General features: G+C 41.5%; 1 protein-coding gene across 1 annotated transcript in view; it reads right to left on the reverse strand.

The window, feature by feature from the left end:
- Positions 1 to 9,386: 9,386 nt before the first annotated feature.
- pappab (pregnancy-associated plasma protein A, pappalysin 1b) overlaps positions 9,387 to 27,102 on the reverse strand; it is a gene marked incomplete at both ends in the record, with an annotated part of 129,655 nt that continues 111,939 nt past the window's right edge. The window contains one exon of the mRNA XM_079816087.1: positions 9,387 to 9,491. Within this exon, the coding sequence (XP_079672213.1) occupies positions 9,387 to 9,491 (105 nt within the window). The remainder of the gene's footprint in view (positions 9,492 to 27,102) is intronic.

Genomic DNA, 27,102 nt, shown 5'->3' on the forward strand with positions numbered 1-27,102 from the left:
TGGAGTCACATGTATTACTTTAATGATGTACAGTGAGGAGAACAAGTATTTGATACACTGCTGACTTTGCAGGTTTTCCTACATACAAAGCATGTAGAGGTCTGTAATTTTTTATCATAGGTACACTTCAACTGTGAGAGACGGAATCTATAACAAAAATCCAGAAAATCACATTGAATGATTTGCATGACATAAGTATTTGATCACCTACCAACCAGTAAGAATTACGGCTCTCACAGACCTGTTAGTTTTTCTTTAAGAAGCCCTACTGTTCTCCACTCATTACCTGTATGAACTGCACCTGCACAAGGCTGGGATGGGCTACAGCACAATAGGCAAGTAGCTTGGTGAGAAGGCAACAACAGTTGGCGCAATTATTAGAAAATGGAAGAAGTTCAAGATGACGGTCAATCCCCCTCGGTGGGGCACCATGCAAGATCTCACCTCGTGGGGCATCAATGATTATGAGGAAGGTAAGGGATCAGCCCAGAACTACGGCAGGACCTGGTCAATGACCTGAAGAGAGCTGGGACCACAGTCTCAAAGAAAACCATTAGTAACACACTACGCCGTCATGGATTAAAATCCTGCAGAGCACGCAAGGTCCACCTGCTCAAGCCAGCGCATGACTAGGCCCGTCTGAAGTTTGCCAATGACCATCTGGATGATCCAGAAGAGGAATGGGAGAAGGTCATGTGGTCTGATGAGACAAAAATAGAGCTTTTTGGTCTAAACTCCACTAGCCGTGTTTGGAGGAAGAAGAAGGATGAGTACAACCCCTAGAACACCATCCCAACTGTGAAGCATGGAGGTGGAAACATCCCTCTTTGGGTGTATCGGGAGATCTTGGCCAACAACCTCATTCCCTCAGTAAGAGCATTGAAGACGGGTCGTGGCTGGGTCTTCCAGCATGACAACGACTCGAAACACACAGCCAGGGCAACTAAAGAGTGGCTCCGTAAGAAGCATCTCAAGGTCCTGGACTGGCCTAGCCAGTCTCCAGACCTGAACCCAATAGAAAATCTTTGGAGGGAGCTGAAAGTCTGTATTGCCCAGCGACAGCCCTGAAACCTGAAGGATCTGGAGAAGGTCTGTATGGAGGAGTGGGCCAAAATCCCTGCTGCAGTGTGTGCAAACCTGGTCAAGAACTACAGGAAATGTATGATCTCTGTAATTGCAAACAAAGGTTTCTGTACCAAATATTAAGTTCTGCTTTTCTGATGTATCAAATACTTATGTCATTCAATAAAATGCAAATTATTTACTTAAAAATCATACAATGTGATTTTCTGGATTTTTGTTTTAGATTCCGTTACTCACAGTTGAAGACCTATGATAAAAATTACAGACTTCTACATGCTTTGTAAGTGGGCAAACCTGCAAAATCGGCAGTGTATCAAATACTTTTTCTCCCCACTGTATTTCGTTCTGAACCTTGAATGGCTAAATTGCATTGCTCATAATGGAGGGATAGAAAGCTCTCAGATTACATAAAAAACATCTTAATTTGTGTTCCGAAGATGAAGGAATGTCTTTCAGGCGTGGAACGACATGAGGGTGAGTAAGTAATGACATAATTTCCATTTTTGAGAGTAATTTTTGGGAGTAATTGCTGCTGAAATTTCAGCATATATTAGAAAAGAAAACAGCTATTTGAAATATTTTACAATATAAATATTTTACTGTAATTGTGATCAAATAAATGCAGCCTTGGAGTGTAAGAGACTTTTTTCTTAAAACAAAAAAAATCTTACTGACCCTGAACTTTTGAATGATAGTGTATGTAGTCTGCTGTCACCTATAAGCTTGTCCTTCATGTGCTCATTCGTCTTTCTATGTCAAGATTATTTTTTTAGAATATTTGTTTTGAATTGACTAACATCAGTACGTGCACATACAAAATACTTTAAACATTTTTTATTTACATTTGCATTTATCGCTTCCCATTCTTACAATTAAGCAGCAGTGTTATGAATGTAACCTTTTATGTACTTCTAATTTAAGCAGTGCTGGGGGAAATATTACAAGTAACTTGAGTTATGTAATTACATTAGAACAAAATGTCTATATAAAATATAGAGTTACTTTTTCAAATAAGCAATGCAAATTACTTTGCTTTCCCATTTATTGACTGAGACCTTTCCTGTCCCCATGTTGAGAAAAATCGGGAGTAAGGTGCAGAGCCATTGTGTGCGCTGTGTTTTCTAGACTAAATGTGAGCAGGGGCCTGTACCATGTCCATGATGGTAGTTTAACAAACTCAGGGTTACAGGATTAGTTTTGAGTTGACAATACCAAACCAATCTGTGATTTGCACATAGCTGCTTTGTATTTTTTTGTTTAGCATGCTGAATGCTGCTGTTTAAATTGTTTTAAATTTAAACCTGTTGGTAGCTTTAAGTACTGAAGTACCTGTATTTTTATTTATTTATATTTATTTTTGTAGTGTTTGAATAAAGGGTGGCAGTCTTTTGTAATCAACTGTTGTTGTGGACTATATACGGGAGAATTATTTGTTCTCCATTTGAGTGAGATGTTTTTAGGTGGCTAATTGAGCAAAGTGCTTCCATTTATTTTATTATTATTATTAGTATTAGTTCAAGAATAAAATAAAAATATCAGATTGATATTGGAATCGGCAAATAGCCAAAGCTGCGGCATCGGTATTGGTATTGGAAGTTAAAAAGTTGTATCGGGACATCCCTACGTTAGACCAAAGATCCCTTTGTGGGACTTAGTCCTCGAGGGGCTGGTTGAGACCACCTTTGAATCTCTAGAGCAGGGGTTGTGAACTTTTTTGGTCATTCTTGAAGCCTTCTGTCCTCCGACTTCCACTACGCAGGAGCAGGAGAAGGACAAACTTGACGACTGTGTCCAGTCCGTGCTCTTCAAACTTACGTCCACCGCACTAGCCAGTGGCGTGAGTCAGAGCAACACTTTAGGGTCGGCCGTCACCAACAATGTCACTCTGGGTGAGGGATGCCATTTCCATCAGAGGTTATTTAAAGGCAAGTTCCTTACCATGTTTGCCACACATACTTCACAACCGTTCAAACAAAGATGTTTTCCCATAGCGCCATGAGTGCAGCATCTAGTTTCCACTTTTTCAGGGAACAGGGTTATAGTCAAGTAACCCGAGACGTTATTACTGCTGAGAGTGTTGAACTTTCTTCTCCTACGTCCTATTCTTCTGTGATCCGGAATGACAGTACAGCTGAAAGGTTTGTTTGAGCTGCGCCCTCTACTGTACAGGTGTGAATTTGCATTTTCTTTCAGCCCAAAGCTTATTAATTTCACTTTTGGTGTGAAACGGCCTTTACATTTGCCAAAACTTTTTTGTTGTTGTTAAAAACAAGCAAGTAAACCCAACCCAGATGACAAAAAGTAATGCAAAAGTAAAATAACACATGTTACAAAATAACGGAACATTGCCACGGAATAACAGAATATTGTATTTTAAAATTATCTTTCCCCAACACTGAGTTTAAGTATATACAATTGTATAACATTATACATTTAATTGACTCTGTAATGGCTAAGGATGTTTAAGGTAAAATGTCAAAGCTTAATGCTAAACAAATGTATTAAAAAAAAGCATAACCCAGTAATTGCTGTAGCCCTGCTCTCCCATACTTCATATTACAATGTTTAAAGAATATTTCAGAAATATACTTACAGGAAGAGCAATATTATTGGCAAGAAACTTACGCATGTAAGTACCTGCATCAGGTTTTTATAAAGCAATCAAACACAAGCAGTACAATTTCATTAACCAGTGTTTATTTTCTAAATAATACAGGAAAAATTACATTGATGTACTTACTCTTAATAATGCTTGAGGAGTTCATGAAAATATACAGTACACTAGTCTGCTCTGTGACAAATAATATCACAATATATATATATATATATATATATATATATATATATATATATATATATATATATATATATATATATATATATATATATATATATATATATATATATATATATATATATATATATATATATATATATATATATATATATATATATATACAACAGTGGCAAACTGCTCATATCAGAGATACTCATGAAAAATGACAAATGGTACAAATCATTTGGTTATTAAAATAATATTGTGGTAAGTGCCCAAAACAGTGCATTAAGTTTTGTATACTGAGCAGAGTGGGTTTATTGAGTCTAACCAGTGCTTATGGAGACCATCAGTGTAAGAGGTCAAGCCTTTTAGGGTTGTATTTGAGATACACCAGAAACAACGAACAGGTATGTCATCGTGTCTGGTATTGATTTTTTATGTCAGTGCAGTCGCAGAAGAATTTTCAAATTTGGAGACCAAACATTGACACAATATGGATTGAAAAGAAACATTCTCAGGAAAAATATATATCAAATAGCATGTAACATACTTGATTTAGATATGTAGGTTTTGAAAAGAACAATAAAAACAACACACAAAATGAATATTCAAATGACACATGGGGTATTCTCTCATTTCAATAAACTTTATGATAAATACATCTGAATTTGCTATACTACTTGGATGAAAGTAGCACAGCATAAAATTTTTACATCTCAGACTTTGGAACATGGCTTTGATCATGCAACTGTAATCTTCAGGGTATGAGATTTGAGGAAAACATGCTTGCTGAGCTAGACTAATATTGGCGTCAAAAATGTGCAGTCATGTTACTGAGAGCTCTGAACAAAACACAGCTGTGTGGACATACAGAAACTATAAAATGAAAAGTGAAATTACTGCAAAAGTTTGAGACGCTAATCTCAGGATGCAAAGTGACCTTGGGGGATTTTGCTCTACAAATAATAAAACGCAATATACGGCATACTGCAAACGGGCTATTCTTCCAGGAAACACAACACTAGGGAGATAGTGTTTTATAGGACATTAAGTTGCTGAGGTACAACTATATTTGTATGTATGGACAAGAGGATGTGCCTCTTTCTGTGGTGAGGATGAAAATGTAGGGACACACATAGGATTATAGATGGAATCTATACATGAGGCTTTTCTATACGTGGCCAAACATCAGCAGCTGAGCCACCACAAGCAGTCTTTCAGTTTCTCTCACCTATTCTACTATTTACACAAAACCACACAAGCCTCATGGCTCCAGACCGGTTCAATGTATCTACTCAGCAATTGGAAAGGGAACCTCTCTGACCAATTTCCCCAGAATATACAAACATATGGAATCTAAAACACGGGTGGAACTCAATATGGCAAAGGAACGCTTTGTAGGATTTTCCAAAGGTGACATTTCTATAACATTTTCCTTGTGCATTAGAGACTTTTATTTATTACTCATACAAATTGAGTGGCTGGGAAAACAGGTATTCTTTTTTTACACCGGACCAGTGCTTTCTAAATGAAACAGAGGAACCAACAGAGAAATAAACAGTAAGGGGAAAAAAAGAAGACTTTTGATCACACCAAGTAACACTGGAGACATATAAAAATAACTTAGATGAACTGTGTAAATATAAATAAAAAAGACAACATTCTTAATAAATAATTCTATTATTTACAACATTGTATATTGCTAAGAGATTTAAATTACTAAAATACTGAATAAGTAAGCAGCAAACATTACAGGCATGAGGTACAGCAAAAAAAAAAAAGATCCTGTTATGTTTACAGTAGACTGTTTCACCAAACTTCATTTGATTTGATCTTGTTTTTCATGGCTTCAGAAGAAAAAAGGTAACATTGCGCTAGAATGCATTGAGCTTTTCTTAACATTTCTAGAAAAAAAGGACAGAAAAGGTGATCACTGTTTGTGTACAAAACCCCAGTATAGAACTGTATGTAAAGCTCAGTAATGGTCCATTTTCAGTGATGTCTGAAACCGGTTGTGATACTGGTTCATAAGATTGCACATATATTGGTACTTGTTCTAGGCACTCTTTCCAAGTGATAATTGAATAAAAGCAGCAGAATTTTAGCATTTACTATACAATAATAGCATACAGTTTAATACTAGGAACAAAGACATCAATAGAGACTAAATATGACATGATCTTTAAATCGAAAGAAATGACAACAGAGCTGCTTGTGTACATGAATAAATAAGTAATCAATGACTGTGATGACCTGCTCAGTCATCTCATGTTTATTGTTGCCATGTCTCTCGCAGGCCAGATTTTTTCCTTTGGATATGCTTTGATGGTAGCTGTGTTTTTAACGTCTGCATTTTTAACTGGACTACAAACATTCCTCTTTTATTCACAATGTTTCAACCAAAGTTATTGAAAAGAGAAGAAAATAACAACACACAGTATAAAGTACTATTCAATGAAGGCATACACTAAACAACTATTTCATTTAACAATTATGATAACCTGTCTGACCATAGCAGCTTTTTTATGGTAAACTTTTTTTTTTCTTTCTTTTTTTCTTCTATTTAATCTACAAAACAACTGTACAAAGACAAGTGCAGCAACTGTGGTCAAACATATTAATTAACAGAGATGCAGTTGAATGAAACCACCACATATAAATACAGACACAAGGCCTTTCCAACCTTAAACTCTTTGCTTCTGCAAAACATAATATTTATCTTCATACATTAATGCCATAGAAATAACCTCTCATTATGGGCTGACACAACCATGTTGGGATATCCTGGTTTGATAAGTAGCCTGCTAAATGTTATCACAACAGTTGTTGTTTCCATGCTACATTGCTAATGTAATGAGAAAGATTTAGATGTGTTTTTAAGAGCTCAGGGAAAGCGTGAGGGTGGCTAAAATGCTTCAAAGTCAAATTCATGTTTCTTAGATGGTTATACTTTCTAAAAGTAGTTTGCATACCAATGTGTGGATATTAAAAGATCATGTGTTTTATGGGGTAAAACTGACTGCCATAAACTACCACACCATGGACTGTAATCTCCAGTTTGACACTGGTTTGCATACAAATATAAAACTTAACAATGCCTGTTATCACACTTTCTAAAAAATAGCATATTTGGTATTGAACTACAAGCCAGTTGGTACATACACTGCCATTATCCACTGATGATTTTGTTGTGAAATAGTTTTTTTTTCTTCTCAAAAATAATGAGCATCTCAAAGAAGCGGAGCACTGATGACATAATCACAATGAGATATTTCTGTTACAAAAACCAAGATGAAAATGGACTGCAGAGGAGGACAATTAATCTATTTTCTACATAGTTTAACGGCTCCTTTCTTTATATATATATATATATATATATATATATATATATATATATATATATATATATATATATATATATATATATATATATATATATATATATATATATATATATATATATATATATATATATATATAATATATATATATATATATATATATATATATATGATGCATAATATAGATAATGCTCTGTCAGATTGAGCTAACACAAACACCTTGTGAATGATAAATGCTTAATATTCAACACTAAAGCCTAAATTACATTCTTTGCGTCAATAAATAAAACTTTTTTGTAATAATATGGCATTACTTTTGAATGGTTCTTCATCAACGCTGACTTGCTGTCCATTCTATTTGAATTATTCATTATGTCTTTTATGTTCCATGTCAACCTGTACATAATTGTATAACTCTTTTAGTCAATCATCTCAGTGGCCATTGTGTTTCTAGTAGGGCTGTCAATCTATTAAAATTATTAATCTCATAATTTTCTTCATAGTTATAATGCACAGCATTAAAGCATTCAGTTCCAAAGAATATCTATTTGAGTTTGACAATGTGGATGGAATATTAACATAATGGCACCGGACAGAGCTAAATGTATGAAACCACGCTCCTTACTCACCTCAAAAAGAAATTCTATATTCAATCTAAACATTAATATTCATTATATTTAAAAAAATCATACCAGGGTAAGGATGAATTTCACTTTGATGATTCAATTTCACCAAGAATGCAACGACATTTGTTAAACGCTTCATCTAGGATTGATTTATAAATTAATTATCCATAAGGAACATATTTTGTCATTTACTGAGAATAACTTGCTCTGCTGGGAACACGCAATCCATTTCAATTAGCTCAGAATGTTCCAAAGTTTTTCGAAAATTTCAGAGAACAGACTGAAACCGTTATGTCATTTAGTGCATTAACTTTGACAGCCCTAACATCTGTAAAAAATAAATAAAAAAATTCTGCAGAGGGGAACCTGTTAGTAGATCTACATGCATAAATCAGTATGTGAATGTTTTTCCTGTAAAGTTGATCTAACTGCATTTTGACCAGAGGTCAAATCTACGACAGACTGCACTTAATTAAACTACAAACTGTCCATAGACAGAATTGGCTTGCATGGCCACAGCAGCAAAACTAGCAGCAACAGCTGTGCTAACACAACTTCTTTCACGATCTCTCTCTCCCTCTCTGCTGGGGATGTAACTCACTGGATCAACACCTCCTCTGATGATTTTTCGGCATTAGATTTGTGCATTTCTTGCTGATATACAGGATTTTGTGATTTAGGGCCACAGCAGCTGCACTCGTATATCTTCCTATTCACTGTGAAACATTCCCATTATCCCTCAAAGTTTCATACAGGCGCTGAGGTTGTCTGCCAGAAATATATATATATATATATATATATATATATATATATATATATATATACATATATACACACACATTTTTTTTGTGAGTAAGAGCAGCTCAAACATTCAGAGGAGTGCAAGCCATCCGTGTGACACAAATTTGGATTTGATATTAAGGTCCATTTGTATATTTTCTCTTTGCTATTTGAATTGATAAATATAAGAACACAGAGAACATTTCATTTAAGAGGACACATCGAATGGCTAAACTGTCATCATAACAGTCTTGGAGGTCAGACGTTAAGGGGCATCCTGAAAACATCAGCGGTCCTCTCGTTCATTGATTCACTTTAGTTTGGTGGTCTTGATTTGACTCAATTGGAATCATCCCATTCTGACTACAGTCAAACATTAACAGCTGCATTTTTTCCTTTCCCCCCTTTTTTCCTCTGGCTCTACATGAAACAACATTGCCATGGTTGCGCTTTACAAATAATGATCAATGAAAGCAAACATAAAACAACAAAACTGTCAGTCCAGGCTTGTTTGAGCCTTAGTTTGACAACATCTATGGTTGCTATTGCCATAAGTCATTCATAAAACTTCCACTTCATATCCTTTGCAAAACCTGTTGTTGATGTGTTTGGTTGGTTGTTTGTTTTTGAGTGTCATACCCTCTTAATTGTTGCTGTTTGATGAGGAAACAAGGGCATGTTGGAGTGCGGTGTGAGTGGAAAGGCCCTCTTATAAGCAGCATGTAGAGAAGAATGGTTTCCCAGCAGGCCCCCTGGGTGCCACATGGGGTACAAAGCTCAGCCAATGGACCGGTGGCGGACTCCTTTGTTGTTCTCCTGGGCATCGGGGTCTCGACATGCACAGTCTTCTCGGATGTCACATGACATCGGAAATGGAATCACCTGGCACAGACAAAATATCAAGTAAGCTGATGAGCACAATTGCCATAATATAGCACTGTCATGATGGCAGAATGTGTTTTATTAATTATATTTCAGAGATTCTGATTTTCTTTCTTCTATGGAACTTAAAGTGCCCCTATTATGCTATTTTAAAGTTTCCTAATTTTGTTTTGGAGGTCTCCAACAACAGGTTTACATGCATTAAAAGTAAAAAAAAACTGTTGCATTTTCTCGTAATATACATTACACATCACCACAATGTTAAATGATTCTCAAACGATTCGATGGATGAATCAGTCTCTCTAAATCCCTCCTTTCCGTGAGCCTACTCTGCTCTAATTGGTCAGGCGGCTCAGTCTGTTGTGATTGGTCTACTGTATATAGCATGTATTTCGGAAACAAACACTATTGCCATAACTTAACTCCAGCTCAGTCCGGAGGCTTTCTAAAGCTCAGCGATTGTACACACAGTTAAGACAGTAACGATGACATCAATTTTACACCAATCCCAGCGCGAGTCCGAACCGATGATGAAACATTGGAAGAACTAGTTATTCAACCCGAACCTTGAACAGTTTCTCAGGGATGCTACTCAGTTTGAGGTACATTATGTTTCAGATGTTTCAACAGTACCCATCAGCATTAACAAGTGTGCGTCCATCAACAAACCTGTGTGTGTGTTTCTAATTTATTGCGTTGGACATGCGGGAACTGTATCAATAATAGCACATACATTAGCCCAGCACTAACGTAAATGACTGATGTAACATCTTGCTCCATCCTTTATCTTTACTCAAAGTAGTAAGAATTACAGACAATCTGCATTAATAGACACAGTTTTAGGTAATACTGCAGCCCACAGCTAATTTACAGTAGTATTTCAGTAAGACAATAAACACATTGTAGAGCACAGCGTCTTCTCGATATCCAGTGTATGCAGTGTCCACAGGAATCAGCTGCAGTGTTTGAGGGGGTTCAAGTTTTCCCTGGTGTCTGCATGGGCAATATGCTAATGTTTCGTCTTGACATCACAACGAAATGGCTTGGGATTTGTTTAAAAAACGATTTGTTTAATTGACTCAGAGTCGACTCTTTCTTTTGAGAGACAATAACTTTATATACAGTGCACTTTCTGATTTAAAACTTTGCAGGATGTTTTCATTCACTTAGAGCTACGTTACACACTACATGAAAGGTAATTTTCAAAAATCCATAATTGGGGCACTTTAAAAGATGTTTTGAAGAATGTTTGGTCCAAAAAACATTGGTCCCCATTGACAGCGATCGTTGTGTGTGTGTGTGTGTTCCACAAGTCAGGCTACATTTGAACTACATGAGGGTGAGTACATTTAATTTACATTTTTGCATGAACTATCCTATTAAGTCATTAAGAAGCTGTATTTACAACCAATGCATCTTCTCAATCGCTTGCTGCTATTCTTTTCCAGTTGAAAGCATCACCTATCAATAAAATCTCTGATGACAGTATTTCAACAAATATTATTTAAATATAATCTGTAAATGAGTAAATGGAAACATCAAGGAATATAAGCAGTTCAAAGAATAAAAACAATGGAAACTAAGTTTGTTTCAAACATAAATGAAAACAACAAAATTCCTTACATTTGACCTCGGTTGATACTGTGGTGAGATGTGTTATCTATCAAACATCAGTCATCATTATTCTTGCAGTTTTTGCAAATTAGATACGGTGAAAGCTGAGTGCATGCATGTGCCTAATGATGTTGCTGAACAAAGCACAATGTGCTCTCATTCTATAAAGAACATCGTTATCCTTTTATTTAGTTCTAACTGTTCTACATTTTGGGAAAAAGGATGCGGAACATTGGAGCTGGAACATAAAAATACTGTTTTTGGTCAGAATTAACCAAATAGTTTGCAGTTCCTGTTTGTCAGTGAGAACACCCCATGTGTCCACAAATATCTAAGAAATAGAACTCCTTTTTGAAAATCTGATCCACACCCGAGCTTCAACGTTTCAGGAACCAATATCAAGGCAACAGTATGCCAATGTCAGGTTATTTTAACCCTTGATTTCAAACAGAAAGTGGTACAGTCTTTTTATTCCCTGTTAGCTATGTGTGCACTGTCAGATCAGTGTGAGTGCACTGGGATTGTACGAGAGCAGAGTGAAAAAGGAGAAAATGCTGGAGCATATATGCGTACAGAGGAACAAGGGATCTCTTGTGTTCGGAGCACTGAGGGAAGGAATGCCCTCTCATTGCCCCTGTGAATTACACTGGCCTTTCCTTTTGGTGTCCCCATCCACTGTAGGGGATTTTCCCAACTGTAAATCTAGTCCATTCATAGTGCCCACAAACTCTGGCTGACAACATTCCCTCCATTGCCACACTCCTCATTACAACCAACCAACACTTCTCCAGTTGTTAAGTGTGCGTGTGTATGTGTCTTCAAAATGTTTTCGTTGCCCTTAGCCATCCCTGAATTGTTTCCAGGGAAAACAAACAAAACACAGCAAAGCTAAAAATCTTTCGTGAAAATACTGTGCATTTTGTCTTTAAGTTTTAACCAACACTAAAGAGCAAATGCAAATCATTGTCACTGATCATTTAATCAAAATTGAGTTACAGCTGAAATCAGGTTTCCCAATTTTTGCTGCCAAGGAGCAGGGTTATTATGGTTAACTAAAATTAAAACCATAAAAAAATGTTGTTACTTGAAATAAAATAAACATTAACTGAAAAAAGTAACTTATTTGTTATCCAGTTGCCATAACTAAAACTAAAATATTAATTAATATATATTTCTAAATAAAACAAAGAACCTGATAAAAAATGACACAAAACACAAATCTATTATTACAATTTACAATTTAACAAAAATGAAATGGAAAATATAAAAATAAAAATTAATTCAAAATATTTTAAACAAATTATACTAAAATAACACAACAAGGACCTTAAAATATGATCACTCCTATCGAGGGAACCCCTTCATAAAAAAAATGACAGCTCTGTATTTGTGTGAGATAAATATTCAGCATGATATTATAAAGAAAATAAAAAAATGGCTTTTACAGTATATTGTCATTGTACTAAAGCCAAAAGGAGTGATTCAAATAATGTCTGAAAATCTTCTAAAATAGAAATATTTAACAATAGCACACCTCAACACACTGCACACATATTTTAAAATTAGTGCAGGATGCCAACGTTAAATACTGAAGGTATTAGAGTACAAATTTGTCCAGCTACAGTTACTATGTTGTTTGCTTCCAAATAAATGACTTCTAAACTGACATTAGGTGATGCCAATGCAAGCAAACTTACTTTTAATGTTCAGTTCATGCCCCTGAGACCATGACATCTGGATAGTATAAATATCAGCATTTCACAAAAGTCAGACAAATTCTGACATAAGCTTGAAAGAAGTGAGGTTGAGAAGTCTGCAGGAAGCTTTTGACAGTAAGCTAAGCTGTCAGTGCACTTTTACTTCAGCAAACCCTGCAACCGCTGAATGTTCTCACAACATCTGACCTTTTCTGTATTGATGTCATTGGGACGGTAGTAGAGGTACTGTGATTCCTCCTGTAACCTCAGTAGTAATAAAAGCAGATTTGAGCAATTGCCCACACCGATGAAAGGGAACTCATTCAAAAATGTGTTTTGTTTGTTTTGTCACACAAGTATGCCAGGTTGTACAACTGTGAAGTTCAGTGGTTCTCAACTGATTTTGATTCAAAATACAAAATTTACACTGAATATTATGTGGCAACACAAAACACTACAGAAACAGTTTGAGACACAATATAAAACAGAAAATCCCCTTAAAAATGAAACAATCATATATTCCTATTCAACTGCACATTGTCTTTATAGTTTGAGTGTTTGGTTTATAAATGTCTTCTCTGCACAAACAAACCATTTTAGCAAGTTAATGTAGTCTGCATATGGGTTGCGACCCACCAGTTCAGATCCTAAAACTGATCTACAACAATTATCCAGAAATCCCATTCCCATTTTGCTCATCTGTGCTCTTTACACAATGTGCCTTACAATGTAGTTTCATGTATAGGGTGCAATTTCGCAGTTAAGGATTTATTTTGCATGCCTTAGATCTGTGTTCAACAGAAATCTGGAGAACTTTGGTAGAAAATTGTTTAGCGTCTCCACTAAACACATCAACTGGGAGCAAATTTAGTTCTCCCGTCATGACCTCACCTCTAAAATGGAAGACCTCATCATTACAAGGCACGGATTCAAATCCTGGTCATCCTCAAGTCCAACAAACTAATAGGATGCTTTGTGTCAATGTTGCTTTTCTGTCTGCTTGTAGCACGTCAGAGGCCTGGGTTAGTTTTTCCTAATTGCTCTGTGGGGCTTGTGAGGGCAGTTATCCTCTATTGATGGTGCATTTGGGAGGAAAAGACCTTGGCTGACAAGAGCTCTGACAAATACAAGCAATGTACACTGGGAGTTATTGGAACACTGGATTGAAAAACAAATAGTCTTTCCAAAAAACAACGAAAACAGCCCACCAAAGACCCCTGAAAAGGACACAAGTACACAGAATTCCAGTGGAAGCGTCTCAGTGAGCATACCAATTTTTTCTTTCTAAATCCAATAAACCACCAAAAGGGGGAAGGAATCAAAACATCATTACAGTGCTGTCTGTTATGACCTGACATGCCCCAGATCTACAGTATGTGTCTTCTTTCAGGTCATTGTGCGAGATGATATCTTTGTGGCCCCCACACAAAATAAAACCAAAATACAGGTATGCCAAAGAAGGAACTATCCAAACACTCCTTTTGCCATTAATTGTAATAATAAGAGTCCATCTGGAATTACATGAAGAAACAGTAAAAAATGAGACAGACTAAATCAGGAAGAACTGCAACGTCTCCAAGACGCTTACTTGCAAAGCTACCTGAAAAACTATGTTCAAGTGTCCCTAGGACAAAAGCTGTTTTAAACATAAAGGGTGGCCAATCACACCAAGGGCCCTATCTTGCACCCAGCGCAATTGACTTTGTACACCGACGCATGTGTCATTCCTATTTTGCACCCGCGCAAAGCGCGCTTTTCCCTCCACAGAATCACGTCGCTAAACTAGTGAATGAACTTGCGCTACCTGGGCGGTTCAGCGCAAAAAAGGAGGCGTGTTCCGGCGCAAACAATCCCTGGTGCTATTTTGCTGTTCCATTAAACAATTGCGCCACTGACCAGAAAAAACCTAGTCTAAAGTCAGTGGCGCGTTGCGCGTTGTTCATTATGCTATTTTAAAGGTCCCATGGCATGGCATTTTTCTATTATTTTATAGTGTTTCCTGAGGTGTACTTATATTGTTAGTATGATTTTTACATCATAAAATGTCATAATTTAGAAATAAAAGGCATTTTTTCTATACTGCTGTTTGCCCTGTGGCTGACTGCCCTGCTTCAAGAGGCGTGTCTGCTGTGAGACTTCAGGAAAAACGCCCACTGTTGTGATTGGCTGACATCTTTGCATTTTAAATGAGCGGAGGGGGCGTGGTTTAACGAGGCACGAGCAGGCACGAGTCTGCCAGAGACAGATGGACCTGTGTTCACTTCACATCAGTTCTCTCAGCATGTCTCAGTTCAGGGTGAACTGTTGTAGTTACTAGAATATACTTCAGGTTATTAGTTTATTTCTAGTCAGAGGGGCTGTCACTCATGTCAGAAAGTTAGTAAATTATGGATCAGCGCTGACTCGAGACGCGAACCGTTTAGAACGATTCAGTCCGATTTGGTGAACTGGTTCGGTTCACTAAAAAGAACCGATTCAAAAGAATGATTCGTTCGCGAACAGGACATCACGGAGACGGAGCGATTGCTAACAAAGTTATTTATAGTAACTACTGAGTTATGAGAGCGTTGTCTGTCAGCGCGAGTTTATTGTGTTTGTATCTGAGAGTTCTGAATAAACACGAGTCCCAGTCACACCGAGTCCTCTTCATCATTATTCTACCAACTTTGTAACACATGCAATGTACCATTACAGCGAGATGAACGAGTTAGTAAGTTTGATTAAAGCATTATTTCTAGATATGTTCCAATCATATGAATAGCGTCAGTGATGCGCATTGAGTAACTTACACAGCGCAAACAAAGACACAACAGCAGTAATCGAATGTAATCCAGTTTATTGTGGGGAAAGCTGGCTAGCCTAGCCCAGATACCCTCACGCTTACCCCCCTTCTGCTTAATCTCACGCCGCGTTTGGTGCCTCCGCTGTGGGCCAGATGCAGTACTGGGGGTCGGGGATGTTGAAGGCCGAGCTTCGGCGTGTATGAGGTTTATCTCTAAAGATGTTACTGCTGATGTTAAACAGAAAAGACTGTATGCACATTTTAGAACAGATAGACGCGACGAGGACGTACAAAACACTGACTCACAAGATAGAAAACACGAAAACACCGTTCTGTCGGGAGAGAGAGAAGCCGCAGCGTGTGCACGAATAATAAATAATTAGCTACACATCAGAAATCAATGATCACAGATCAGAAGGAACTGAAGAAAGACTTCTGTTTTCATTTGTACATCCAAACACTGAGAAACTGCCAGTTCACTCGTTCACAAGTAACGTTAATGATCTCGAGTGTTTGCATGGGCGTGGCAGATTCTCTGGGCGGGGGAAAGGGAGGAAACCGTTCCTGCTTGGACGTCAAACCAGGAGGCTTCAGGATTGGCTAGTCTGGCCTGTCATTTTCTCAAAGGCAGAGAGAGACAGCCAGAACTCGGGTTTACACCGATCAACATTTCTATCCACTTGGGGACAATATTCAGGCTAGGGGAACTCATATTAATGTTGAAATACCTCATAAAATGAAAATTTCATGCCATGGGACCTTTAAGGGCGCATGCTTGAACATAATGTATAGCGTGCACAACGCGCATACACTTTGCTCATGTAACCTACACAGATGCAACAGTTATTTTTGCAAATCATAAATTGTTACACTAAAAAAATATTAACACATGAGATGACGGAAATCATTGTGGTGTGCCACGAAGATGTGAAAAAATAGGCATAAATCTAGCTTACAAATGATTCAGGCTAATTGTAATAATTAAGGATAAGACCTGTTTGCCCAATAGTGGCAAGACATATATATATATAAGACATCTGACAAATTGGTTTGTCCGTCAAGAACCAGGAAAAAAAAATCGACTGAAAAACTGAAAAAACTGAAAGACTGAAAAAAAAGACTGTGAAATCACCTTTACCATAATGTACAACATTACAACTTCACTTCTCTGTCTTTCACTGCTCTTAAGCACATCAGTCTCCTCGGCTATGAACCGCTCCTGGCGTGCGCCTGGTAAATACGCCATAATAATAGCAATCCATAATGGAACTTGCGCACCTGCTTTTAAAGGGAATGTTGGATGACGCTCGGATTGGTTTATTCACGTTACGCCCAAACCACACCTATGAATAATGAAGCTACTTCAGACCAACCCATTTTAGATTTGCGCTGGGCGCAAGAGCCATTTATCCCGCAAGGAAAATAGCAACAGCGCCGAGACCCGCCCACAAAGTTACTTGCGCTTCGCGCGTTGACACTTGCGTTTCAGATCGTTAAAATAGGGCCCCAAATATTGATTCGATTTAGTTAATAAAAGTTAATTGATAAAAAAATCTATTTATATAATAATATTTTGAAAGAATCCTCACTTTACAGCATTGTGCCTTAAACTTTCACAGTACTGTAGATTTGCAAGTAGGTTTCTTCAAGCGTCTTGGAGACGTTGCCACAGTTCTTCTGGATTTAATCTGTCTCAGTTTTTTTCTGTTTCTTCATGTAATCACAGAAAGACGATGGTGATGGTGAGATCAGATCAGATCAGATCATATCGGCTGTTTTCAGACTCGTGCATACAACAACTCACTGGATTATTACAATTAATGGCAAAAGGAATGTTTGGAAATGTAAACGTCTCGGTTACGTATGTAACCCTCGTTCCCTGAGGAGGGAACGGAGACGTACGTTAGTGACTAACGAATGGGGGTTTCGCTTAGAAGCCAATTACCTTAGAGGAATTTAACAGCGCCCAATGGCAGTGCCAATGCCATGGGCATGCGGAATTTGCATGCGTAACTCCGCCCCACCTCGTGGGTATATAAGGAAGTACCCTGGCAACATCGCATTATGTATCTGCTGTGGAGCCAAGATCTGAACTCCGCGTTCCAGCAGCACAGCTGACGTGGCAGAGGAACGTACGTCTCCGTTCCCTCCTCAGGGAACGAGGGTTACATACGTAACCGAGACGTTCCCTTTCGTTCAGTCACTGCGACGTAAGTAAGTGACTAACGAATGGGGGTTCCAATATAACAGCGCCACTCAGCTGTCGTCCAGTGCCCTGCGTAAGTGTGAGATCCCGCCATATAGGGCCGTAGGACTCCCACTTAACACAGGAATACCAAGGTACACTGGGAAGCATATCCCAGTGAGGGAATGCCAAAATGCCTACCCGTGGGGAGGACTTAGAGAGTACACATATGACCCGCTGAGGGCTGCATATGGGAAACTCTAGGGTACCAGCCGAAGGTGGATTTTTAACCCTAGGGGTGGCAGGGACTTGCCAAGGGAAAGACACCTGCTCACTGAGGAGGCTTACGGTGGAAATACTCCTGTGGGGGTTGCCGGAGGGGAACCATGCACACGGGGCACCTGGCCGGACATGAGGGTCTGGGCTCGAAAGGGCAGACGGAACTGATGTCGGCGTCGACAGTGCTGGAGGAACTCAGGGCTCTCGGGGAGCTCACCTGAGGAGAAGGCGGCGTTACCGCGGCTGCAGATGCCATATGCCCCAGGAGCCTCTGAAATTGTTTCAGTGGAACCGCACTCTTGCTCTCGATTTGACGGAGGCAAGTCAGCAGAGACTGCGTGCGCTCGCTCTTAAGCTGCACGCTCATGGCGACCGAGTCGATATCCATACCGAGAAAAGAGATCCTCTGCACAGGGCAAAGTTTGCTCTTCTCCCAGCTGACCCGAAGGCCCAGACGGGCTAAGTGATGGAGCACTAGATCTCTGCACTTGTGACTCATTATGAGCCAGTCGTCGAGGTAGTTCAGGATGCGAACCCCGTGCTGCTGGAGAGGCGCAAGGGCTGCCCCGACAATCTTCATAAAGACGCGAGGGGACAGAGATAGCCCGAATGGGAGGACCGCGTACTGGTATGCCTGCCCCTCGAAAGCAAACCATAGGAACGGTCTGTGTCGAGGTACGATGGAGACATGAAAGTAGGCGTCCTTCAGGTCGATCGCTGCAAACCAATCGGCTGGACGAACGCATTCGAAAAGGCCTGAACGGAAGCCTGTGAAGGTATCAGTTCAGGACGCGCAGGTCCAGGATCGGTCGTAACCCACCGGTTTTCTTGGGTACAATGAAGTAGGGGCTGTAGAACCCAGACTTCATCTCGGCTGGAGGGACAGGCTCGATCGCACCCTTCGCCAGTAGGGTGGCAATCTCCGCACGCATGACAGGGGCATTGGCGGACTACCCGGAAGCAGGGAGGAGCCTGCGCAAACTGAATCGCGTAGCCGCGCCTGACAGTCTTCGCGACCCAGCAGGACAGTCCCGGAAGCTGAAGCCAGGCTCCCAGGAACTGCACCAGCGGGGTCCTTCGGACCACAGACGTACCCAGGGTGGGGCAGCGAGGCAGCGTTACCGGCCCTGACGTGGGAGGCGTTTGGCCGTCCCGGTGTGGGGGCACGGTTAACGGCTGCGTCCTGACAGAGGAGACCAGGGAAGGAGGCACGTTCCACTGGGGGCTAGCCCGGGGGCCAGCAGCGGAAGGGTTTTCCCCGGCCCTCCACCGGGGGAAGGAGAGGCCCTGCTACCATCCCCTGGGAAGAACTGGAACCCATCTCTGAGTTGTCCACCTCCAGCCTGGCGTTTAACCAGGCTGTAGAGCGGACTGGGCGTCATCCTGCAACCAGCCCTCGGCGGTGAGCGGGCTGAGACGACTGAGCTGGCGGCCGGTGCAGCAGCTGGCCACCAGGGCAGTACGTGTTACAGCCTCAGTCTGCTTTCGGGCGGCAGAGAACTGTTGGGCGCAGTTCTCAGCCGCACCGCCGAAGAGGTCAGCCTGGGATATGGGCGAGTTGAGGAGGCGGGTCCGCTCAACGTCCTCCACATCACCAGGTAAGGCCAGGTGTTTCTCCTGGACCACGGCTGTGGACATCGCCCGACAAAGGGAGCGTGTGGCCACCTTCACCGCCCGGGGGGCGGGATCAGTGGCGGCACGCAGCTCATAGAAGAGCCCTGGGTCGGCTCCACCCTTGTGCATGTGCAAAGGGGCGGCGGCCTGCCCCGTAGCTCTGCAGGACCACGCCACCGAAGTAGACGAGCCCACAGGCTTGGGAGGGTGCTTAGGACAGCCACACCACGCCACGTCAAAGCCCTCTGTGGACACCGTAGTGCGCAACAGAGAGTTCAACAGTGGGGGGAGGGGGCCCCAGTGTACCCTGGGCCGCGGCCCCATCAAGGGCAGAGAAGGCGGAGGAGGCCACCAAAAGGTCGCAGGAAGCACGGGGACTTCCGGGACCGCGTGATCTCCTAATGCCCCTCGGGAGCGAAAGGCATTGGGGGCGGGGCCCAACAGCTGTCGGGTGCCGCCCCCAAAAACCAATCGCGTAACCACGAGCGCTCGCGACAGGGCGGAGTTCCATACCAGCGCGATAACATGGCTGTCAACTTTAGGTCGGATCAGGCAGCGGACACACCCGGAGGCGTAGCACAACCTAATCGTCATCCCCAAAGGACTCCAGCCCACCTTGGGATGCGGCGATCGACATCTCACTGCTATCTGGAGTTTGAACGAAACGGAAGAGGCGTCAGAGATGGGCCACTGTTTCAGTCCAACACTCGCGGGAAGCGATGTGCGAGAGGGGGGCGTGGCCCGAGCAATGATCGTCGGGGTCTTTAATACCACGGCACCTCCCTCAGGTCACCCTGGCCACCAGCCAAAGTACCACCTCTCTCGGAGACGGTAGATTGGGGTGTGGCAGAGGGGACTCTCACTCCTCACGGAGATCACTGAGTCTCGACCGCGACATTGCGATGGTCACGTTCCCGCAGTGGGAACATGACACATCCACAAACACTGCCCGAACGTGCTGAAGCCCAAACACGTCGAGCAGTGAATGTGCCCATAGACAGCAACGGAGATCGATCGCACCCGGAAGTGCACGGGCGAATCGTCTTGAAAAAGACGTGCCACGCGCAAGCTCTTTTTGTGAGAGGAAAGCTCTGCAGAGTGCCGAAGCCCCCAGGGAAACACACACACAGCTGTTGCAGATCACTGCACAGATCAGCAGGCAGGCAATGTGAGATTGCTGGAACGCGCCGTCACACAAAAACCCTGGAGAACCGCTCGTCTCGAAGACTGAAGAGAAGACTTCAGAATTCAGGCTTGTAGGAGTGAAGAGATGCTCTTTGCTCCAAAGCAAAAACATAATGCGGTGTTGCCAGCGTACTTCCTTATATACCCACGAGGTGGGGCGGAGTTACGCATGCAAATTCCGCATGCCCATGGCATTGGCACTGCCATTGGGCGCTGTTAAATTCCTCGAAGGTAATTGGCTTCTAAGCGAAACCCCCATTCGTTAGTCACTAATGTACGTCGTAGTGACTGAACGAAAGGGAACTGATATTTCCTACTGACACTAAAGCAAAATATATAAATAACTGGCTTAAAACTTTTTTTTTTTTTTGTGAAAATACTAACGTGCCTAAGATATATATATATAGTATACAGACATCCTAAAGTTATTGCTTTAAATATATTTATTGGAAGGTTGAAATATTCATCTTATAAACACTACTGAGCAGTTTTACCTTTGCAATTGAAACCATCTGCTACTATCTCAGACAAGCTTAACTTTTCGAATGTACACTACTGTTGTGGGGTAGTGCAAAATATGAGGTGACAAAGATATTTGAATGTGTTTGAAAGAAGTCTCTTTTCTCTCTGAAAGAAGGCTGCATTTATTTGACCAATAATACAGTAAAAACAGGAATATTGTGAAATGTTTTAATATTTTTTTAATGTAATTTATTCCTGTAATAGCCCATTTGAATTTTCAGAAACAATTACTCCAGTCTTCAGTGTCACATGATCCTTCAGAAATCATTCTGAAATGCTGCTCCCTTTCAAAAGTTTCACTTCATGCTGCGCTAGCTTAGCGCTTTTGGGAACGTCTTTATCGTGACCAGCTGTGAATAGTGTGTCAAACACGTCAATGAAATTGACCCGGAGGTATTTATAGCCACGGCTGGTGACACACCGGGGCACTTGCTGCACGAGGCTATAAATAGATGAGCCCCAGCTGTTTCACTTCAAGTTTTTTTGTTTTCAGACCACTTGGTGTGCGTCAAAGTCATGGAGAAAACTATATACTTCATGTGTTTTCATGCCCTTGGCATGTACATTTTTGACTACCGTGGGTTCAAGATCACGTGGGTATGCAAAGATGCCCCAGGTGGAAGAGATGCTCGCGAGCTATCTCTCTCCTGGGTCTGCATATTCATTAAAGAGACTACCTCCCCACGAAGCCGTTAGAACAACTTCGGCTCTCGTGGGTAAAAACGTATATATATATATAAATTATATATTATTTTATATAAATTATATATATATATATTATGTATTGTATTTAAAAAGGCTCAGGCTGGTGCTGCGCTACGCTGCGATCAGAGATAGAGTTTTTCTTCTTGATGTAATATTCATCAAGATGTAATATATGTAACAAGTTCAAGATGTTAACCGTAAAGACAATCGTGTCACAAATTCAACATTATGTTTGGTTCGGCACGATAATAATAATAATAATAATAATAATAATACATTTTATTTAAAGACGCCTCTCTGGGCACTCGAGGACACCGTACAACACATAAAAATAAAAACAGTAAGAAATAAGAAACATGAGAAAGACAATGTAAATGGTTAAGTGGGATACACAATTCTGAATAGGTGAGTTTTTAGTCTGGATTTGAAGAGTGTGAGAGAGTCCAGGTTCCTGAGGTCCGGTGGGAGTGAGTTCCAGAGTTGAGGGGCAGAGCGGCTGAAAGCCCTGCTCCCCATAGTGACGAGGCGGGCGGGACGGACAGAGAGGTGGACAGATGAAGCAGAGAGAACGGGAAGGGGTGGCGATGTGGAGGAATTGGGACAGATAAGGAGGGGAAAGGTTGTGGATGGCCTTGAACGTAAACAGGAGGATTTTGAAATATATGCGGAATTTGACCGGGAGCCAGTGAAGTTGCTGCAGAACAGGGGTGATGTGATGAATGGAGGGGGTTCTGGTGATGATTCGGGCAGCAGAGTTCTGAACCAGTTGTAGTTTATGGAGGTATTTGTTTGGTAGACCAAAGAGAAGAGAGTTACAATAGTCGATGCGGGAGGTGACAAGGCTGTATACAAGAATGGCAGTGGAGTGTGGAGAAAGGGAAGGACGGAGGCGATTAATATTGCGTAATTGGAAATATGCAGACTGGGTGATGTTATTGATATGAGATTGAAAAGATAATGTGCTGTCGAGGATGACACCCAAACTCTTATCCTGGGGGGAGGGGGAGACAGAGGAGTGGTCGATGGTGAGGGAAAAACTGTCAGCTTTTGAAAGGGCTGATTTAGTGCCAATAAGAAGAATTTCTGTTTTATCACTGTTTAGTTTGAGGAAGTTGGAGAAGAACCAGAATTTGAGCTCGTTGAGGCAATCGGTAATGGAGGAAGGTGGGAGGGTGGAGTTTGGTTTGCTGGAAAGGTAGAGCTGGGTGTCATCCGCGTAGCAATGGAAGTGAATGTTGTATTTGCGGAAGATATTGCCAAGGGGAAGGAGGTAGATGATGAAGAGAAGGGGCCCCAGGACAGAGCCCTGGGGCACACCAGTGGTAACGGAGGACGGGTGGGAACTGCAGGATTGGATTTGGATGAACTGAGAGCGGCCTGAGAGGTAGGATTTAAACCAGTCAAGGGGTGTATGTGAAATACCAATTGAAATTAATCTGTTGAGGAGGATAGTGTGAGAGATGGTGTCAAAAGCCGCACTCATATCGAGGAGGATGAGAATGGTGAGTAAACCAGAGTCGGCTGCCAGGTGGAGGTCGTTTGTGATTTTAATTAGTGCAGATTCAGTGCTATGGAGGGAGCGGAAACCAGACTGGAATTGTTCGTACAAGTTATTAAGGGATAGATGTGAATGAATTTGGGAAGCAACAGTTTTTTCAAGGATTTTGGAGAGGAAAGGTAGATTGGAGATGGGACGAAGATTATTATAGTCACTAGGGTCAGCACCAGGTTTTTTCAATATTTGAGTGATGGCAGCAATTTTGAAGAGTGTGGGAACAATTCCAGGGGAAAGTGAGGAATGGATGATGGCAGAGATGAGGGGGATGAGAGAAGGGAGGCAGGCTTTCACCAGAACTGTGGGGATGGGATCTAACTGAGAGGTGGAGGGCTTGGACTTTAGGATGAGGTTTGAAATTTTGGAGTCAGAGGGGAGCTGAAAGAAGGAGAATGAGTGAGACGTCAGACAGGGTTCAGGGGAGGTGCTAAGGGAGGAGCTTGAGCCTAGGTGCAAGTAAGGCCAGCGGTTTGAGAATATTGTTGAGAAGAGAAAACAGTGATTTGGAATTACCTTCATTTGAACAGATTATGGCAGAATAGTAGAATGCATTAATAGAAATGCAGTCCTTATAATGTAAAATGTGATTTTTGTGCATGTCTTTGTGAACAACAAGACCAGTTTTCTTGTACAGTCCCTCAAGCTGACCTTTGGCCTTCATCTGCCGTAGTTCTGAAGTGAACCAAGGGTCAGAGGTGGAGAAGGAGACAGACCTGGTTTTCATCGGAGCGGGAGAATTGACCTATCGGTAAGCCCCGCCCCCCTTAGTTACTGTTGCTAACTCGGACAAACAAACGGAGTTGCTATATCTTACAATGTACAGCTGTCAGTGTGAAAACCTTATCCCAAGATGTTTTTGGACACAGATTGTAGCGTATATCCCGTCCGAATGATGGCCAAACTTAACTGATGGTTTATCAAGTTTATTGCATCGTTATTCACTCCAAAAAATCATTGTAAGAGCTGAACAAACAAAGCATAAGAAGTGCGCATTAATGTCTCATTCACAAACTATTTCTCTCCGTTGCATTACCATTAACATACACAGCAAATTACACAAAAACACTCATACAACTAACAGTAAACAAACATATACACAGAACTTATGCTTTTCGAGGGTGCCGTTAATAACTGGTAAACTGTGTATCTGCAAAACAACTCCGATAAACTGCATGCAAGCTCTTCCTTTCGTTACCCGGAGACTATAATACCCATCAAAATAGGAGTCCTCCTTAGTAGGACAGATAATGTAGACCTTAAACATATCTAAAATGAAATTAATTTACATATAACCAGTTTAATATGGAGAGGCACTGAAATGTAGACCTTCGTGTTTTTGACCTACAGTGTTACATGACGTGAGAACAGTTAGTTATAACGGTTTGTATGTTAGCAGGGACTTTAATCGTAACTTAACAAGAGTATGACAAACAGAAAATCCTCTCAGGATACCTGGAATCAGTGTTACAGTACCCCAGGCACATCGTTTTGCCATTTTTGTAGCATAAACACCATCAAACCGATGAGAGCTTCGGATTTTCCAATGCATCTCTATGGCGCTGACACCTAAAGATGTCCGAGTTCCAGTCCTAGCGCAACTGATACTCAACTGCTATTGGCTCATCTGCGTTCGAGGGGAGGGGCTTACCGATAGGTCAATTACGAATGGTGTTGAGGCCATTGTTGTAGTGGGAAACCAAGTCATCAGGGGTGGATGAATTGTAAGTGTTGAAAAGACACCTAATACCAGAGGAAAGTGCGTCAGGATTAATTTTCTTAATGTTGCGGAATGAGATAACACGTGGTGGCTTTGTTGAGGACAGAGTGAGTTTGACATTGAATGACAGAAGCAAATGATCAGTTAAATCAGACTCCGATAGATCTGAAGGACGCATGTGTTCACATATAAATATTGCCACAACACAGGAAGTTCCTGAGGTTCGCTCTTGGGGGCAAAAGTTGAACAATTTCGGGTTCTTCCATTCGCCTAGCCTTGTAACTGCACGTATACAAAATGCATGGATGCAGTACTGGCTCCATTAGGATTCCGGGGCTTTCACATTTTGAATTACATAGACGATTGCTAATATTAGCACAATCGCAAGAGATGGCGCTTCAACACAGAAACAGTGTGTTAGCTCATCTAGTTTCTCTAGGGTTGAGTGTTATTTCTCCTGCCCAGAGAACGACTTATCTAGGGTTTGTTGGGTTTTCGCTCACGAGGTGGGCACAACTGTTTCCCGCTCAAACTGAGACCATTCAGCATACCCTGAGCAAAGTCAGGCTAGGCCAAGATCTCACTGTTCTTCAGCACCAAAGAGTGTAGGTCTCATGGCATCAGCATCCACGGGTTTCCCTATGGGGTTGTTGCACATAAGACCGTTTCAGTTGTGGCTCAAAGCCAGAGGATTTTAGGGCCAATCCTCAAGGCAGATAAAAGTGGTGCGCTGTGTGGCTTCGTACACAATGTGGTTCAGACCCCGGTTTCGTGCCTTGGGTCCCACTCTAGGGCGCCTTGTTGTCGCAGATTGTTAACAACAGACGCCTCCCTGACGGGCTGGGGTGCAGTATTAAGTGACTGTCCAGCCCAAGGGGAATGGGAGGGTCATCAGCTCGAGGGGCACATCAACTGCCTCGAGTTGATGGCTGTATTTCTGGCCCTGAAATACTTTCTCCCCCAGTTAAGGGGATGTCATGTCCTAGTGCGGGTGGACAACACAGCAACTGTTTCTTACATAAATCACCAGGGAGATCTGCGCTCACGCAATCTGAACAGAATAGCGAGGTACATTTTTCTCTGGGCCCAGGACAAGTTGCTGTCACTCAGGGCAGTGTACATTCCAGGGCAGTTGAATGTGGGAGTAGATTTACTGTCCAGACAGAAATTACAGATCGGGGAATGGAAACTTCACCCAGAAGTAGTCGATCAGATCTGGACCGGATTTTACAGAGCGGAAGATGACCTCTTCACCTCTTATCAGACAGCTGGGTCTGGATGCGTTGGCTCATACATGGCCCAAAATGCGCCTGTATGCCTTCCCCCCCAGTTGCTCTGCTCCCGGGAGGTTGCTTCAGTTCTGGATTTTCTGCAGGAAAAGTTGTCAGCAGGCCCCGCCACTCTCAGGATTTATGTGGCGGCACTTTCAGCTTGCCATGCCTTGATTGACGGGGTGCCACTCTGGAGACATCCTCTGCTCGCTTGCTTCATTCGTGGGGCCAGACGACTGATCCCTTCATGGGACTTAGCTATAGTCCTCCAGGTTCTGGTTGAGACCCCCTTTGAACCTCTAGAGTCAGCGTCTGACAAACTTCTGACCCTAAGGATGTTTTTTCTTATGGCTATAAATTCATTAAAAAGAATTGGGTACATGCAGGCTCTGTCGATATCACATTCCTGCTTAGACTTTGCCCCAGGCTTCCTTTCTCGACTGTACATCCTGTCACTCTTGAAATCTTCTGCCCTCCACCGTTCG

Source organism: Gobio gobio, assembly GCF_949357685.1.
Source record: "Gobio gobio genome assembly, chromosome: 4".
NCBI classification, from domain to species: domain Eukaryota; kingdom Metazoa; phylum Chordata; class Actinopteri; order Cypriniformes; family Gobionidae; genus Gobio; species Gobio gobio.